The 19,142-nt window shown below is 34.7% G+C and overlaps 2 protein-coding genes across 2 annotated transcripts; both read right to left on the bottom strand.

The window, feature by feature from the left end:
• Positions 1-4,837: 4,837 nt before the first annotated feature.
• LOC124543423 (collagen alpha-1(I) chain) lies at positions 4,838-11,840 on the bottom strand. Its single transcript, XM_047121645.1, has 5 exons — positions 11,835-11,840; positions 11,201-11,459; positions 7,197-10,468; positions 7,087-7,117; positions 4,838-6,791 (listed from the first exon to the last, which is right to left on the bottom strand). The coding sequence occupies exons 1-5, from the start codon at positions 11,838-11,840 to the stop codon at positions 5,026-5,028; spliced, it is 5,334 nt and encodes a 1,777-aa protein (XP_046977601.1). The 3' UTR covers positions 4,838-5,025.
• A 4,404-nt stretch (positions 11,841-16,244) lies between these two features.
• On the bottom strand, positions 16,245-19,140 carry LOC124543166. Its single transcript, XM_047121239.1, has 3 exons — positions 19,009-19,140; positions 18,458-18,592; positions 16,245-18,214 (listed from the first exon to the last, which is right to left on the bottom strand). The coding sequence occupies exons 1-3, from the start codon at positions 19,105-19,107 to the stop codon at positions 16,586-16,588; spliced, it is 1,863 nt and encodes a 620-aa protein (XP_046977195.1). The 5' UTR covers positions 19,108-19,140; the 3' UTR covers positions 16,245-16,585.
• Between the last annotated feature and the right edge of the window lie 2 nt (positions 19,141-19,142).

Genomic DNA, 19,142 nt, shown 5'->3' with positions numbered 1-19,142 from the left:
ATAAATTAGTTAAATAGTTTATAAATTTTTGCACAAATAAATATTAATAGAAATCTCGTTACATTATCAAAATAACAATCAAAAATAAGGTAATTTCAGTAGTTTTTAAAATCTAATACTTACTATTGTTCATAAATTCACTTGTTTTTCTCGATGCAGTCTTATAAAATTATGAATAAGTTTTTAATTAATAATAATTGAGATATTGTATTGACAATGAACATAGTGTAGTTGTATCAACTATTCATCGGTTTCTCTTTTAAGATATGAATGTAGACAAGACTCAGGTCTTATGTTAAGGTTTTAAGAATAACAAAAAAAATAATTGTTTATATCTATACATAATATAAACTTTGTTGCATATTTAGATAAGAGCGAGGTACGAACATTACTTCTGATTGATGACACTAATTGTATTCTTGCTCTGATAATTTGTAATAGATGTCCGATCTCTGTGTTGTTCACTCGAATGTACTTCGTACCCTTACTATTCTATATTACTGATAATATATAGATGTCTCGATAGAATTTAATATTGGTACTGTTAAGTACATATTTATTAAAATAGAATCATCAAACTACCAAACTCTGTCCACTTTGCAAACGCAAACCCTTTATTTATTAATTCTAAGTTAATGAAAAATTAAATATTAAATAATCACATTAATTCTTGCCCTTCGGTATCTAGGTCTGCAGATTTTGATTATAGAAGACTTTACTTGAATTAAGTCGAATTAGTTTTTATTCGAACACATAGGATAAAATCCTTACATGTAATATGAGACGCCATGACAGCTCTTACTTTAAAATGTATTATATAAAAAAGAAGCATCTAAAAGTACAAAAATCATAGAACAGCACATAACATTTTAAGCCAGAATGTCATACACGTTTATAGTAATTTGTTGGTCGAGTACCAATTAAATGATTCATGAAATAGTACATACTACACGGTAATGGTGCGACTTGTATGCGCGTCGTTCTTAAAGCGTTTCATCAGAGATTCAGTATTAACGTTTATTCTATATTAAAATATAAGGAAACGAATGTTAGTCTTTACTTCATTCAATCGGCTCACTTAATTTACATTAAATTCAACAATAAAATTTTAGGCCTCTCGATAGAGCTTAGATTGAAATGTTGAGATGAGGCTGTAACTACTCGTCTTGTAAAGAGACGGACAAAAAGTGATCTCATATTAGGTATCTATTGCAGTTCGAAGTTAGTTTATTGAAATTATAAAGAGAGTTATTTTATAGAAATTTCCATGAATCATATGATTTGTAAGGAGAAATCTTTAAGCGTTAAATATATTTGAAAACAATTTTATATTTCAGGGTAACTATTGAATAAAATGAATTTTAAATTGCTTTTCGAAAAAAAAAAACATCTATTTATAAAGATTTCATTAGATATTTCCCATATTCGTCTATGTCAATATTATATTATTTGCAATGTTTAAAAAGTATAGAACATTATTTTTAGTCGTCTTACATTATCAGAATATTCGACTATTTAAAAGTTTTTCATATTTATTGGTACTTATAAATTATTTAGTACCGTCATTAGTGTAGTCCTACTCATTGATATGTTGATGAAATGTTCTTTAAAATATTTAATGTATCGACAGTTCAGTAGCCATTTTGATAATCCAAGTTCCTCCATGCATCAGTATTTATTAAGCGTGTCATTTTAAGAATCTCAAAGTGTATTCGTACGGTTTGTACTTAATGTTGATCTCAGTAAGGAATATTTAATCATGAAGTGTGCTCCAGGTCGCGGGAGTGACTGTGTGTTGTGGTTAATTTATATTTTTCGGAAATAAATATTGTATGGAAAAAGAGTGCATGAATTACTCAGTGAATTTTATTTTTAAGTTGCACGATAAGCTTACAGAGTAACTACGGTAACAATAAACTTAATTAATAGTTGTAAGAAGTTAAAAAAAAATATCTGTATACATTAAATATCATGGTATTCTACATTAAACCCCTAAGGTCTTTTAAAATGCATGTTGAAATAGTTTCACATGTACATAGTGATTGACAATAGAGCATCTGCACTTTGGACAATTGCAAATTTATCAATCGAAATAGTAATTCTAGATTAACTTAAGTATTTAGGGTAAGATTTAATTTTTTATTTTGATTTTTCTACTAGTTGATGCCCGGCATGCGTTGCATTACCTCTAATAATTTGTAAACCCAATACAACACGCGCCACCTACTGTACGTTGATGGTACTATGCGAGGCACCTTTGCCCCATAAGGCTAAGTTGCAACTCAACCCATCGTATAGGAACGGGACAAAAACAAGACATTCGCTAATATAAAATAAATGCAGCGTTTATTTTGTTTTTTAAAATTATGAATGTTTTTCAGACTGAAAATTAATTAATCCTTTTTTATATTATTTTTAAAATGAGATACTCGAACAAATAGAATCTCTAAACGCTAAATATTTTTAGTGTTTGATTTGTGAGCTATGAATGTTTAGAGTTATTTGCTCAATGATTAAATAATGGTTGTATTTGTGTTGATAGATGTGTTTCGATAAATTTGTTTATATTGTGATAGCAAGTCACTTTGGATCTGATAAATGTCTGGTATATTTTTACTATAATATTTTTCTGCCGCTATATACTACCTCTCGAAACATACGCTTAATAATATTTTTTTTTATAAACTTATTAATTACATACATCTAAATGGCTTATAACGGTATATAATATTAATACATTCTTTTTACACGTTCAAAAATTAATTTATACTTACATTCTGCAACACAAACAACATAACAGTTTTTTTCTAAGCTTTTTTATTAATTTACGAACATTTATGGCACAACTATGGTTAATATGTGCTTAAGTATTGTGTAATTTAAAATAAATGATGATGCTATAACTTTTTTAAGTTTCGTCTAATTTTGATGCCATTTTAGAAGTATATTAATAAAACATAAATTGTTTAAAAGATTTATATTTAGTAGTTATAATAATTATGTAACTTAGGTTATAATATTGATTATTTTTTACTAGATAATTAGTATCTAGTTTTATATTTAAATTTAAATCGATCCCGGATGCCCACCAACTCGTATAGTGCTTGATATTTAGTCATATTAGGTTTTATTTCGAATGCTCTCGGTTAGTTTAGTCAGTAGTATTTATTGTTGATTTATAAATAATTTAAAAAAATATTTTTATATTTTGCAAGCTTTCACAAGAAAACGGATCGCTATTTTGTATTTCAGGAATATTGAAATGAAATATTCGTTATAAAACTATCAATTTAAATGTAAAGATATTTTAAGTAGATTTTATCTTCTACCATTGAGATATGGATTAAATATCTTTTAACCCAAAACGATACATTCCGTAATTAGACTGATTTTTATTGTTTTGTGTAATCAGGATTTTATGTTATACAATAATATTATATAAAGATTTTCTCATCCTATAGTTATTTAAATAGATAAGGATACTTTTTTCTACTGAGATGTACCTTCTAGATGGCAGGTCTATAGGAAATCTTGTGCAGTGTTCAGTAGCCTAGGTTTATTTCACAGTATTACTAGATACAATGTATATAATAAAGCTTTCTGGTTTAATATACATTTGGAATCCTTCCTACTGTAATTAATCTTGAATTTAATAATACTAAACGTTTCATATTAAAAAAAGCAAACTGAATCTATTTCAAATCATTAAATATACCATAGTTTTATTTGGCAATATTGTGTGAAAATGGTTGAAACGAAAAGATGAAAACGTCGACTATACATATTTACTGACCTTCAGCACCTTCGTTTGATTGATACTGTATTCGGAATTTTCAAACTGTACACTTCATACAACATTTTAATATATTTTAATTGAATAGTAAACCGTCTGTATTTTAAGTATTGAAGTCACTTTTATTTAAGTGATACAATAATGTCAGAAACAAAATTTAAATGTAATGTTTATAAATATTTTAAGCTCTTGTAAATAGACGATTGAAAAACTGATAGAGACGGCATATACATATATATTATATCACTGTGTTAGGCTATCGTAAGACATAATGTTTCATTTAACTATCTTGTAATTCTTTCGGATAATGTAAATGTGTCTTTTTGAAATCTGTTCGTGTTCATAGTGGATAATAAAATTCATTAATTTAACATTCCTGTGACTTGATTACGTATTTAGTAATAGATAGATATATTTAAAAGATTACCTATTTTACGCAAATAATTATCACATATATAATTATTTGTAATCTGTTTTTAATTTAATCATGTAGATTGTACTCGTTGGTCCGAATTTATTGGCACGTAATAAATACTTCTAACGCAAACGTTTGTCCGTGCAGATTCTATCTAAAAATAAAATAAAATAATTTGTATTTGTATGATAATCCCAGTGTTCTTGTATATTTATTGTACTTTATTTAGAAATTTATATCACAACAAAGACTCATTTTACGCGTTCCTTAAATGTATTATTACATAAATGAAATGTTAATTAGAGATCTACTATTTAATTAGATACTTAAGTGATTTGTCAAAGGGTGTTTTTCGAAGTAAATGTAATCGACGAGTGTCGTTAATAATAAAATCATGATAACTTTTGTGTCACTATTCTCATGTCGACGTGATGATTACATATTTGAAACAATATATGAATGTACTTAAAATATATCAATAAATTGTATTCATTCGGAACGTTCTTTTTATGTAAAAAGGATCCCTTTTGCCTTAAAAAAATCTGTGTAGATAAAAAATCAACAATGATACAGAGTTAAAATACAAAATTATAATAGAAAAATATTTTATTTGTACCTAGATTATTTACAGCTTACATTAAAATACATAATATTTCCTGCTGCTTAAGGCATAATTATTAATGTTTATAAATGTTTTGCTCATTACAACTTACTAAATCAATACTTAGCTTTTTACGTAAACATTATATAGTAGCTAGAGTAAATACTAAATCATTCTTATGATCAAAAGGCTACATTACTACGTAAATAAAATACATCAGCATCTAATGGGAGTTCCGTCGGGGTTAGTAGGCATCTTTGGTTTACATACCTTTTTTCTTCCTTCTGCACTGCTTACCATGGTACAAGTAAACGTAAAGTATCCGCACGAGGATGACTTTGTATAATAGGTGTGCGAATATTGTTTGCGTATGTTATTATCACTGTCGAGAGCACGAGTGACAGACTTTGAAACTGATACATATCTATTATTATCATTTTCCTTCGAACTCTGCAGTGACCTCAAGTTTTTGGGTTTTACATACTTTCCATAAGTCGAGGGATGCGTATATTTTACTTTACCCTTACCTGGAGTTAAAGTAACGGTTTGTGCTTGTGATGGAAAATCTTTAGATCCTACTACGTAAGTCTTGTCTTTCGATGCCACTGATTTAACACTACCAGTAAATCCAACGGGTATTGTATAGCCACCAGTTCCAGGAACGCGTTCACCCGGTAGGTAAACTCTATTTTCGTCGGGACGTTCTGTATCTTTTTGTATTATTTCTGCGTTTTGGTCTTTTAAAGCTCCTAGTATTATGTGTTGAGTGTTGCCCCCGGTTGTTTGTTGTACTTCAAGTCCTTTTCTATTCGAGTTTTGAAGATATTGATGCGTCGGCGAATCTCTTGAATATTCATCATAGTTGGAATACTCGTTTTGTTCTACATCACTAGCTTCATTGCCATCACCCTCATACCCTACATCAGTATCATATTCAGGTTGAGTTTCGTCTTTATCAGTGGTAAATTCGTAGTCAGGCATCGAACCGTAATTTGTTTTAAAAGATCTTCTACTACCTAACAATGTAGGTCCATTTGAAAACGTGGTGTTGTCTGAGTCCGGTGTATGATGATCTGTGTGAGGATGGCCGGAATACCTGCTTTCAGAATTTTTCATCGATTCATCAATAATATTTTCTGTCGTTGGTATTTCAACTTTTTCTTTAGCGGAAGACGATTCAGGTAAAGATGAAGATCCTACAATTGCCGGTTCATAATCCAAAGATTGCGGCGTTTCTGTGATATCCATATTTATTTTGTCGACATTTATATTTTTCTCTTTTTCATCAAAAACGTCAATCTTATCGAAAGAAAGTCTGTTAGGAAATACTGCATCTTTATCTAAGCTTGCTCCTGATTGAGCTGCCCCATTATACGTTATTCCATATTTAAAGGTACCATGTAGCTGTGATTGTGATTGACCAGTACGACCACTTGATTGTGCTGATGCCATACCTCCACCCGTAAATGGAATTCGTTGAAGATCATGTCTAGATTTATCTCCATCTTTATAAGGTGTAAAGCCTATTTGAGCCTGAGACGATGTACTTCCTGGCCCACGTGCTTGTGCATCTGCCATGCCGCCTTTTACACTACCTTGCACTTGTGAGTTTGATGAATGCATTACGCCATTGCTTTGTGACTGTGTTTGTACAGAGCCAGTTTCTGAACCCAATTGAACATTTGCTTGAGATTTATTATTTTTGCCGCTGCCGGACGCCGAACTCGAAGCTCCTTTTTTACCTCCACTCACTTCACTCTGAGCTTCCTTATTTTCGCCAGTAATTTGTGCTTGTGCCTGAAAAGATCCACTTCCTGTGTATGTTCCTTGCACGCTTGTCTGCGCTCGACCCTTGTCATTACCACCTTTCGAGGATGCGCTTGCCGTAGTTCCATTTACGTTTTGAGCAACATTAGCTTCAGCTTCTGAGTCATCCCCATCAGCAGCGACTGTATTAGGATCCAAATAATTCTGTGGCACTCCTATTATAAGAAATAATAATATAAATAAATATAACACAGTAAATTTTTAACAGTTATAATTATGTAACTTATTAACTTAACGTAACTTTTTAATACAATACTACTTGTATTTGATTGAAAATTTGGGGAAAGCTTATTACATGAAATTGCATGCATAGAACAATTTATAAAACTTTCATTTCTATTTTGTTATTAATATATCTGAAGCTCGTTAACATCTGTCTACCACATAAAAAGCTGTCACTTCAAGGGTCAAGTAAATAATTTTGTGTACATATATTTGAAAATTGCTTACCACTATAATCGGTATTTTGGCCCGATGGAATCTAAAACAGAAATGTATATTATTATTGTATATTATAAAAATGAGGAATGTTGAACCAATTTTTCATGGGATATACTTACACCCTGGTTATAAAATCCTTGAGGAGTCTTGCCTTGGTTTATTCCTGATCCAGGGGAGTATGCGCCGCCAGCACCATATTGTCCTCCAGGAGAGACAGCACCGCCGGGTGTGTACTGACCTCCGGGTATATGAGTATTTCCAGCATTATCCGGAATATATTGGCCGCCTGGCCCAGTTCCCGTTGCCCCTGGACCAAACTGATTGCCTGGTATATACTGTCCTATACCTCCCGTATCAGTAGGTATATATTGTCCTCCAGGTGTAGATGAGCCACGAGAGCCAGAAGGCCCATACTGACCTCCTGGCACAGTGCTTCCACTTTCTCCACTTGGTCCATATTGCCCTCCTAGTCCAGAAGTGCCACTGCCTCCGTTTGGACCATACTGTCCTCCAGAAACCGAAGGACCACTGATTCCACCAGGCCCATATTGGCCTCCTGGCACCGAAGAACCACTTCCTTCACCGGGTCCATATTGTCCTCCAGGAATAGATGAGCTACTACCTCCACCTGGTCCATATTGTCCTCCTGGCACCATAGAATCGCTGCCTCTACCTGGTCCATATTGTCCCATCGGAACCGAAGCCCCACTTCCTCCACCTGGCCCATATTGGTGTCCAGGCACAGTAGAGCCGCTACCTCCACCTGGACCATGTTGACCTCCCGGCACCGAAGTACCACTGCTTCCACCTGGACCGTACTGTCCTCCCGGCATCACAGAACCGCTGCCTCCTCCTGGACCGTATTGTCCTCCTGGAACCATTGTACCACTGCTTGTACCTGGTCCATATTGGCCTCCCGGTAGCGAAGAACCACTGCTTCCACCTGGTCCGTATTGTCCTCCCGGAACTGTTGTACCGCTGCTTGTACCTGGTCCATATTGGCCTCCCGGTAGCGAAGAACCACTGCTTCCACCTGGACCGTATTGTCCTCCCGGAACCGTTGTACCACTGCTTGTACCGGGTCCATATTGTCCTCCCGGTACCGAAGAACCACTGCTTCCACCTGGTCCATATTGTCCTCCCGGTACCGAAGAACCACTGCTTCCACCTGGTCCATATTGTCCTCCCGGTACCGAAGTACCGCTGCTGCCACCTGGTCCATATTGTCCTCCTGGAATCGAAGGACCACTGCCACCGCCTGGCCCATATTGGCCTCCAGGCACTGAAGAGCCACTGCTTCCACCTGGCCCATAATGGCCTCCAGGCACTGAAGAACCACTGCTTCCACCTGGACTATACTGTCCTCCCGGCATCACAGAAACACTGCCTCCCCCTGGTCCATATTGTCCCCCTGGAACCGAAGGACCACTGCCTCTACTTGGCCCATATTGGCCTCCCGGCATTGAAGAACCACTGCTTACACCTGGTCCATATTGTCCTCCTGGCACCGAAGTACCACTGCTTCCACCTGGCCCATATTGGTTTCCCGGAACCGAAGATCCACTACCTCCACCTGGCCCATATTGGCCACCTGACACCGAAGGACCGCTGCCTCCACCTGGCCCATATTGGTTTCCCGGGACTGAAGAACCACTTGTTCCACCTGGTCCATATTGTCCTCCTGGAACCGAAGGACCAATGCCTCCACCTGGCCCATATTGACCACCTGGTACCGAAGAACCAATGCTTCCACTTGGAGCGTATTGTCCTCCTGGAACCGAAGGACTACTGCCTCCACCTGGCCCATATTGGCCTCCCGGCACCGAAGAACCACTGGTTGCACCTGGTCCATATTGCCCTTGCGGTCCAGTAGTGCCACTACCTCCGCCTGGACCATATTGACCTCCTGGCAAAGAAGAACCACTTCCTCCATCCTGGCCAAATCGTCCTCCAGGCACAGAAGGGCTACTGACTCCACCAGGCCCGTATTGATTTCCAGGCACAGTGGCATCGCCTTTAATACCGGGTACATATTGTCCTCCTGGCATGGCAATATTGTTTCCGGTATTTGTAGGTATGTACTGTCCATTTGGAAAAGTATTACCACCATATTGACCCCCTGGTGCTGAAGGGCCCCCAGTATTGCCAGGCAGAAATTGGCCCGGCAAAGTTGTACTACCAGTTGTTCCTGGTATATAATGACCACCAGGTTTGTATTGTCCCCCAGGTACATTGGTGCCGCCACTTGCTGGCATGTTAATTCCATATGGAACGGTTGGTGTTCCTTTTCCTTCAAAATTATTTGGATACACATTTCCAATTCCGTTATTTGGAATGACACAACAGTACATACTTCCTCCAGGTACTTGATAAGGTCCTGATGCTACAGGCCAGTTAGCGTTTGGTGTACCGTATTGTCCAGTTCCATATCCAACCGGATTTCCAGTTGCCCTACCTTCAGGAAAAGTGCCACCCGATACTCCATTTCCTACACTTGGAGTAAAATTTGAATCTACTTGTCTAGGATTGCTTGATCCGCCTTGAGTAATTTGATTAGGTGACTGTCCTGGCCTATAAGCACCAACTTGAGATACATAATTGCCTGGACTTGTTTGAATGTCTCCTTGCCGGTGGCTCTGATTTGGATTATAATTATCTACACCTGGACCTCCTGCGTTATTATTCGGGATATATCCACCTGCATGAGATCCACTGGGTCTAAGACCATTGGTATCTACGCCAGGAGTATATTTGTTCTTGTCACTTGCTCCAGTAGGTCCTAATCCACGTGAATCTTGTGGATTTCCCCTCATGTAATCTCCTGAGCCTGGGCTACTGCCAGGCCCAAAACCTCCAGCGCCATCATTAGGCCTATATCTATTATCAATACCATTAGTGTTGGGTTGATACCTATTTGGTAGACTACTATCAATACTTCCAGTTGGAATATACCCGTTATTTCCTGGAACCGGTCTAAAATTTGTACCTTCATTACCATATGGGTAATAGCCATTACCTGTTGCACCATTTGGTCTATAATTATTACTTCCTAATGCACCTGGTCCATTTGGCTCTGTACCGATAGTTTGCACATTTCTATTACCCGGTTTTGCATTTGATCCATGTAATCCTGGCTCTTGTACTAATCCTAGCTCACCTGGATTATTTTGTCCTGGCACGAAACGTTGCCCATTAGTTGGATTGTAACCCCCATTTTGACCAAGAGCTGGCCATGACGATCCTGAATTTGGGGCGTATCCAGATTCTCCAGGCTTATATCCAATAGGACGTTTTAAATTCTCTACTTCTTGATTGGACTTGCCATAACAATCGTCACAATTAGGGTCGTATAAGGATTGGCTTTGTGCTTGACCCATGCCGCTATTACCACCTTCAAGAGAAAGAAATGAGGACAAATTATAACATACATAATAATGAAGTTTAGCTGAACCTGCGATTTACCCCACTTTGAGTATTGTAATTTTTAACCAATATCTATCTACACCTATAAGGAACAAGGAACCTAACTGTCAAGTTTTAAGATTGTAGGTGTTATAGTTTCTGAGATTTCATGATTAATCAGGGAGTGTTACATATTTGCTTTTAAATACATAGATATACATATACATACCAAACAACCTACGTTGATTTTTTTAATATGCTTATATTTATAAATTTAATACAATGATCTGATGAAAACAGCGTCCCACCGAACGACCTAGTTGTGAGGTGCAGTTTGTGTTGTGGATAATTCTTATTTTATGATAATTATATTATTTTAATTACATCTTTTTATAATAGAAATACACACCTAAACTACCGTCACTTTGCTTTTTAATTTGGTCGAAATCGTGTAAATATTATATGAAAACTTAACTAATTGGAATAATTTTATAGACACTTGCTAGGTGTCGAACTTACTAAGAAATTGGTTCGCAGTTACTGTCCAGCTTTTAAGTCTTCGTGACCTCATTGATCGAAATCTATCGCGGTGTGATTAGATTTATGTATCTAGTCAAAGCCAGATTGTAAGGAATAAACTTTGATATGGTGTTTACTTTGAGGATTGCGAAGGTAGGAAGCTACAAGTAGTAATTAATTGTATGTGTTGCGATTAACTTACTGACGCTAGCTCTCGAAGAATCTGCCGCTGACAGGGCTTCAGCTCGGCCTTCATCTTTTCCATTGCCTCTGTCTATTGCCAAATACTGCGATTGGGTTTGTCCTCGATATCTTCCTCTCGGAGTAAAACTTTGACGACGTACTCTTGTTGAAATATCTAAAGCGTTTTCTACCTCCTTCCAATCGAAGAAACGGCCAACTAAGGTCACTTTGTTGCAAAATATTTTTTTCAATTGTGTCTCTTTTTCTATCTGCCTGACCTGTATTGAAAAAAATAAACATGATATATTAAATACGTAGTTGGTAACTGAGTAGTCGCTGGTATTGCAGATTCTTGCAATAGCAAAAAACGAAGTAGGTAAGTAATTAAAATATATATTTTGTAATCACATTATTGAAACATCGAACGTGTAGGAAACGAAAACTTTTAGTTTATGATAATGAATTAGTAATCGTGATAGTTTATTTTATTTATGAAACGATAACTAATGGTTTTAATTACTCTAATCTGGGCCATAAGATACTTACTAGACCACTGATTTATTGGGTCAAGATCATAGGGAACGTTATCGTATATAGTTGTTTATATGAAACATTGGCAAAAGCCTGGTGGTACGCCTATTATAACCCATTACATGCATATTTGTGTACCCATTACATGTATTATTACTTTCAAAGAAGAAACATATAAAGTATTGACTGTCAGTAAAATAATTTTCAGCATAAAACAGGGAAATTATTTTAATTTCGTTTTATCACTTCTTTCGCCTTGACACATAATTATATATAAGAGTTGCTCTAATAATTTAACAAAGTTCATTTAGTAACGTTACAGGTCAAGGAAACAAAAGATAGGCCTTGGCCCTTAACATAATTTGCTTATCGTATTATTTTTATTAGAATATAGAAAGATATAATTAGGCAACTCTAATGACGACATTATTATATTATTAGTATCAATAGTACGATATATTGAAGCTTAAAATTAACTTGCTTAATGCTACGATTGTTTAACATTTCATTTTATCTTTACATGAAATCAATTTATTATAACAAATGTAAATATTTGTATTAAAGAACACAACACAAACTATCACATCCGTTATAATTGAAACGTTGAAGTTCATCAAAGTTGAAGAATCATCTGGCGAAGAAAATGACGAAATCAACTATTTTGAGTTGCAAGATACACAAGTAACTTTATTGTAAAATATTGATATACTTTCAATAAATTTTCATTCATTTTTTTATTTCTTTATTCTGTATAAAATAAATGCTTATGAGTCTTCGATAAAGTAAAAACTATAAAACAGCATTCAAACAACTGATTTGTAATTGATCATTGGTTAAATCTGCAGCGTTTTGAAACGCCTGAACTTTGATTTGAAAATTAATACAAAAATGAATTCAATAAAAGCATTCTTTTCACTATGGAAAATAGAGTAAAGAGTGAGAGAAAAAGAGTTTCATGTGTCATAAGTTTCTCAATTTTCAATTTTCCCTTTCTTATATTATCGATACCTTTTAAAACTTAATATAATATTAATGCTATGTTAATCAGTACAACTTATATAATACGTCCAAACGTTTTAGGTCAACGAGCCTAACAGATGATTGAGAGCTCAATCATATAGACATATGTATTATTAATTTATTATACGAGATAACCTAAAAGGGATGTATGTCTTCACGCCGAAATTATTATCTTGAAGTAGGTCATATTAAATTGTGTCTATTATTGAAATATGTATGTATATTCTTAAATTGAGTGTTTTTTTTTAATAATTTCCGTTATAATATTATAAATAATCTTTTTAAAAAAATTTGGATATCAGCATTTCTTTAGATTCCATACTCTGTAATCGTTTTTTTTAAAGAATATTATCTGAAATTTAGCTTTACTTGATTCAAATTAAAGATAGACACTTTTTTATTTTCAATAATTATAATAGTGTATTAATTATTCAGCTTTAATAAACAACTTATTTATTTTGACTAGTAAATATAGTTATGTTAATTTAACTTATACCTACTGATCCTAAAGAAAAACATATTTGGTATCACATTTATTGTTATATATATAATGATAATTAGTACAGATATATTAAGTAAGTATATAAAAATCTAGGGAATAGCGTAGCCATAAAATTGGTTTATGAAAAAAGGACAACCACGGACATAAATTACATCATAGGTTGTACCATACAAAGCATTAATAGATTCAAACTAAACTTAACACTTAAGATTTCAATAAAAAGTTAATAAGCCATGAACACATTTTAACTTAACACTAAAAAATATTCCTTGATCATGAATAACACGAACAGAGTTGAAAATTGTTTTAAAAATGTACTCGAAACAGCATTTTTATATATTTTTTTAGACTAAATATGTTCTCAATGGTTTCAATTATTGGGATACTATAATATCGCTTTGCAATTATAATTGAAATTATAATATTCGCTGATGCAATAAATACGTACACAATAAATATCAAAGATATAAAATATTATTTATATTACCTTAAAGAATTTTCGATGAGAGGAGACAAACCGTTTCTCGGTTAAGCCACAGTTATTAGGAATATTTGTTGTGATATGGCCATTCGTACTGATTCCATCATCTTCCAAATTAAATAGCCACAAAAAGCAGTTTTGTGTGCCTGGTTGTTTGCACAGCAAATGCTCCTGAAAGATTAAATTAGTTTTATATTATTAAAATTTCGGTTAAATAAGCCGAAAATTATTTTATAAACTGTATCCTTTATGTTTAGGGGATAAATGTTTATAGAGTATAGTTGCTTTAAAAATCAGTTTGATTTAGTTTACCTGAGTTTGCGAGTTCGCGTATGTTATTAGAGTTAGTAGGAATATTGACAGCCGTGTCGGGCCGAGCACGCGCGGTGGTCGCATGGCGGCGGACGACGAACAAATTCTGCGGCCACTCTGGCGCACCGCCCGCCACCTGACCCTCGAACTGAGATGAACTCGAACAAGATACACAGTTCAGCCACCCAATTTCGGAGATAGTACTCGATCGCTATACTTGCGCATAAGGAAGTAAGGTGCAGATAAGACAGTGGTCTAGATTTGCGAAATTAGGCTTCCAAAATCCAAATGTGATAATTCCGTTATACATCTGCTATTGCATCATAATTTCAACTTAAACGAAAAAAAAAATGTTTTAATATTTCATGAGTAATATTAAGAATCCGTGAAATTTAGTCATCGTTTCTTCTGCTGCTTCCATCTGAATGGTTTTTTTTTTTTGTTATATTCTTGGATAGAGCAGTTGAAATCAATCACTAGTTAATATACAGGGTTATTGGTAATTCGACGTATATCCGTTAGGAGGTGATAGGGGTGACTGACTATTTGCAATAATTTTAACCCCCATATGCATAATCCAAAAGTGAACCATTTTTGAGGGATCACGTATTTTAGCTTTTTTAAAAATTTTTCAAAAATTTATTTAAAAAAAGGATCAAATAAAATCATTTTTTTTCTTTTGTTTTATAAAAATGATTAAACACTGGATATTTGTCAATATTAAAACAATAGTTAGCGGTCCAAATTTAAAAATGTGAGACGGAAAACGAAATTTCTTTTCAGGGACTTCTTCGTGAGGATAATAGTAAGAATATAATTCTGCATTATCCACTGTAGAACATGCTGTGTGTGCTGTGCTCTGTTATAGAGAGTTTCGCGGATTCGCTTATTAATACTTTATTTAGGCTACGTTGCAAAATGTCTTATTTATAACTTAGATATTGAACTGTTTCTGTTTCTAAATTTTATTTTAAATTTGTATGAAGTAAGTCAGTTAAGTGAGTAAGTAATTTTTTTTTCATTGGTTTTCATTTTTAGTATGTTTTTAAAATAATCTGCAGGCCAAGTTTCATAATGATTTTTTTAGTTTTCAAGGCATTTTTGAGGAAAAAGAATCAAAAAAAAATATTGAAATAATTTCGTTTTCTGTCTCACATTTTTAAATTTGGACCGATAACTATTGTTTAAATATTATATTTGAAAAACGTGATACCTCACAAATGGTTCACTTTAGGATTATGCATATGGGGGTTAAAATTATTGCAAATAGTCACCCCTATCACCTCACAGATATACGTCGTATTACCAATAACCCTGTATAAGATATCTTTTAGCAGTGACGAATTAACCGCGTAGTAAGTGTAGCGATTGCTACGCGGCCCGGGCGAAAAAATGCCACTCATATTTTTTGTACTTGTCACAGCCTATCAGGATCTATAGTAATCTACTAGAATTTTAATTACCTGCAAAAAATTAATTATTTATTACCACTTTATACTTAAGAACCCATAGCAGATCAAGTGCTATTTATTAAGATATTACTAACCATTTAGAAGACTTGCGGTAACTATACCAGGTTAAGGAGATAAAGGTACTATCCTCCCTAACATATCTTTAAGAAGTATTATATGCGAATTTTGTTCCGTTGATTGTTGAAAATAGTTGCATTGATTAAGCTTTCTTTGACAGAAGATAAATAAACAAAACCAAAATGGATCTTGAAGCTCGAATTGAATTTTCATCAAAACGGCACTACTACTTGACTAGGTATGATAAATGAATTCAGATTAAACATCTTCAAAGGTTATTGATGTAGGCAAATCAAAACAATTTAATATTCTTTGTAATTCAATATGCACTATCATTCAACTTTTTTCGAAACATTCTACTGGCACCAAAATATATATAAATCATACATTTTTCTGTATATTTAAATATTTGTCTAGCGGTCGTTGTTGGGAAATCGGGATAATTCACATGTAATCCCTTCTCGTCTATGAGAAATTATTATTAAGTTGCATATGCTCCCTTAAGTCAGAGCTGATTATAAATATGGATTTTAGTCTGGATTTTTTGTTTGTCGTATATTTAATGAATAGAAAGAATTATAACAAGACTATAAAAAGGAAGTTCTGTGGTCTAAATAAATAAAAGTCATTTATATATATTTTTTTATTAAAAACTATATATCAACGAGTATAAAGCTGATAAAATGGTGTCAAAAGGGTCTACGATCGTTGAATCTGCCGTTTAATACAGCGATATAAATCACAAAATATGAGAAAAATTTCATGACATAAATACCTATGTATAAATTTTCGCTGTAAAGTTTTATTTTGAGAAAAAATATTGCATTTTCTTGTGCTCGTTACATTAATATCACCAAAACTATGACGCATTATTATTCCATTAAACTACATTTATTACTATTAATACAAATTGTGAACCTTATTTGAGTAAAGTTGACTAAAGCTTACAAATTACTCAAGAAAATTGATTTCATATTGCAGAATAAGCTGTAGATTTTTACTTGAGCAAATGTCCAGTGAATGAACTTCTTACAATCTAGTTATTTCTGAACTAACGTTTGGATCTTTTTTTTTGTAAGAATGAGCGGGATAAATAAAACGCTGTGAGTAATAGTTTGTGTGAGATTCGATAGGGCTCTTTGTAGGTCCCATGCGACGATAATATTCTACGGAGTCACCACAGTCGCAAGCCAATCTGCTTTCAGATCCACTACTTTCTAATTGGTATTTAGGTACCACGATCAAACTTTCCGTAGACTTAGTTGGAGGGCAATGACTTTGGCTTCTTCCATAAACATAATGATGGGGCGTTCCGTTTTGTCTGTGTGAGTGTTTCTCTTGAGTGTGGTGTTGGTACTCATGGTGAGTTTGGCCACTGCGACCGCTGTGGCTGCGACCGTGACTTTTAGATCTATTCGTATGTTTGACTGTTGTGTCTAAATAACCATAACCAAAACCATATCCTCCAATAGCTTTTGTTGCTAGATTATCCCACGACTTCGGTTTAACATGTTGGTGAGAGCTCTGGTACTGAATTTTCGGCGAGGATTTTGCTTCAGAGCGGTCGTTGTCCCAGAAGAGAGTATCACTGCTCAGTGAAGTGCTATAACTTGAGGCTGAATTATCACATGGTACTGTGGCATTGCTCGTCGCATACGACTGCAAGCTGCACTGACTAGTTTGTGTTGATTCCGTGGTAAGGTAACGATACCTATTCGAACATTGACCTGAGCTACAAACTTTCTTCGAGTGAGTGTGAGGGCAAGCGTCCGGTTTCTGTGTTGATTTATCGACTTGATGATATTTTTCTTTCCTCTTATGTTCTTTAGAAGATTCCTTCTTGCGGCGCACTTTCTTTCTAGAATTAGGTACACAGTGAGGATCACAACAAGGGCTGGCGAGGTCGTAGGCTTCAAGACTATTTGCATCCTGATTATTGTATGCGGGCATGCATGGTGCACAGCCGTGACTGTGACTATTTCTGTGTGTCTTCGTATGTTTTCCATTCGCTGGCTTGTAAGCTTCAGAAACACGATGACATTCACTCGATGTCTTAACTACGTAATGGTGGCAATCACGCCTATTTCTTGGCGAACCTACGGTTATGACGAAACCACCTGTATGTAAATTTGGTTGTATAATACACGCACCATATCGTGGGTCCAAATATTGGTACATGAACACGTTTGGTTGAGGCGGCTTAGCAATAGTTACGTTCTCACTAGACAGAGTAGGCCGGCAATAAACACTATTAATATTGTCGTTGACATTATTTTCTTCGGAATCTGAGATGATGTCCGACGGTGAAGACTTTTTCTTTTGAGAAGGCAGGCTGTGTGTTTTCCAATTAGAGTCAAAAACATGTCTCTCACGGACGCTGAGTTGCTCAAGTTCTCTCATTTTTGATTGCAAAGTACGCTGAATGTTAATATATTTCAGGTGAAGTTCGACTTTTCGTACACAATCTTCAAAAATAACAACGATTCGCATGCGAGAGTCACAACCATTGATGGCAGTGACTATGGTTGTGTGATCTGCGCGTTCTACATCTGTGCCGTTAATAGAGAGAATGACATCACCCTCGCGCATTCCTGCTGCAGCCGCCGGTCCATCTAACTCAACATGGTCCACGTAAGTTATAACTTCTATCTCTTGTTCCTGCAAGAAAGAAGATGACTTAATAAAAAATATCGTCTATATTATCATGTAGTGTAAAATGTATTATGGCACTTAGTGTTTAGACTATATTTAGCTTTATCACGATAATTGCTACGCACAGCATTACTTGAAATATAACCAATATAATATAACAATAGTGTCGCATTGCTTGACTTATAATTCAACAAATTAATGTAAAGCTCGCAGCGGAATAAATTTCTAAAGGGTATTTCAGTCACAAACCTTTTTGTAATGAATGCCGTAGCTCTGCAACGTAAAGCCGTAGCTTCCATTTTTCTTTTCCACAATGATAGTACGACGCCTACAATCTTCCTCTGACTTCGTTCCAGCTCTTTCTGATTTAATCGATTCCCGAATCTAAAATATCACAATTGATTTAAAAACCTTACTCGCAATGAATGACACATTATCGTACTATTTCTGATCCATTTTCGTATTCTAGAGAAATCTTTACTTAAGACTAGCTTTGGCGCGCAACTATAAGCACGCATGTCAACAGCCTTGGAAAGGTCATCGACATGTGATATTTTTTAAAAAACAGCAAAGTCACATTCTTCTTATTGCCTTTATTTGTAATAATTCTTGGAATTTATAGACAACATTTTTTATTATTCCAAAACAAATGTTCTTTACTAATAAAAATATATTATATTATAAAATATAATAATATTTTAACAAATGATTAGCCTATTGCTGAATAGGAGATTCACAGGCAGTTACAACATTTATAAATACTTATCAATTCTCATGTAATATTTGACATACGAACTTACAGAGTTGTCGAGGGAGTCTTCCTTAGATTCTGTGCTAAGATGTTTCTTGCCATTGCTCAAACTGCTCGGACATCTCTCATTAAGCTTAGGCGAACTCATCGTCGTGTAAATGCAGTCCTAGCTGATACTTTCAA

Source organism: Vanessa cardui, chromosome Z, assembly GCF_905220365.1.
Source record: "Vanessa cardui chromosome Z, ilVanCard2.1, whole genome shotgun sequence".
Taxonomy (NCBI): domain Eukaryota; kingdom Metazoa; phylum Arthropoda; class Insecta; order Lepidoptera; family Nymphalidae; genus Vanessa; species Vanessa cardui.
This window is presented reverse-complemented; position numbering and strand designations above follow the sequence as displayed.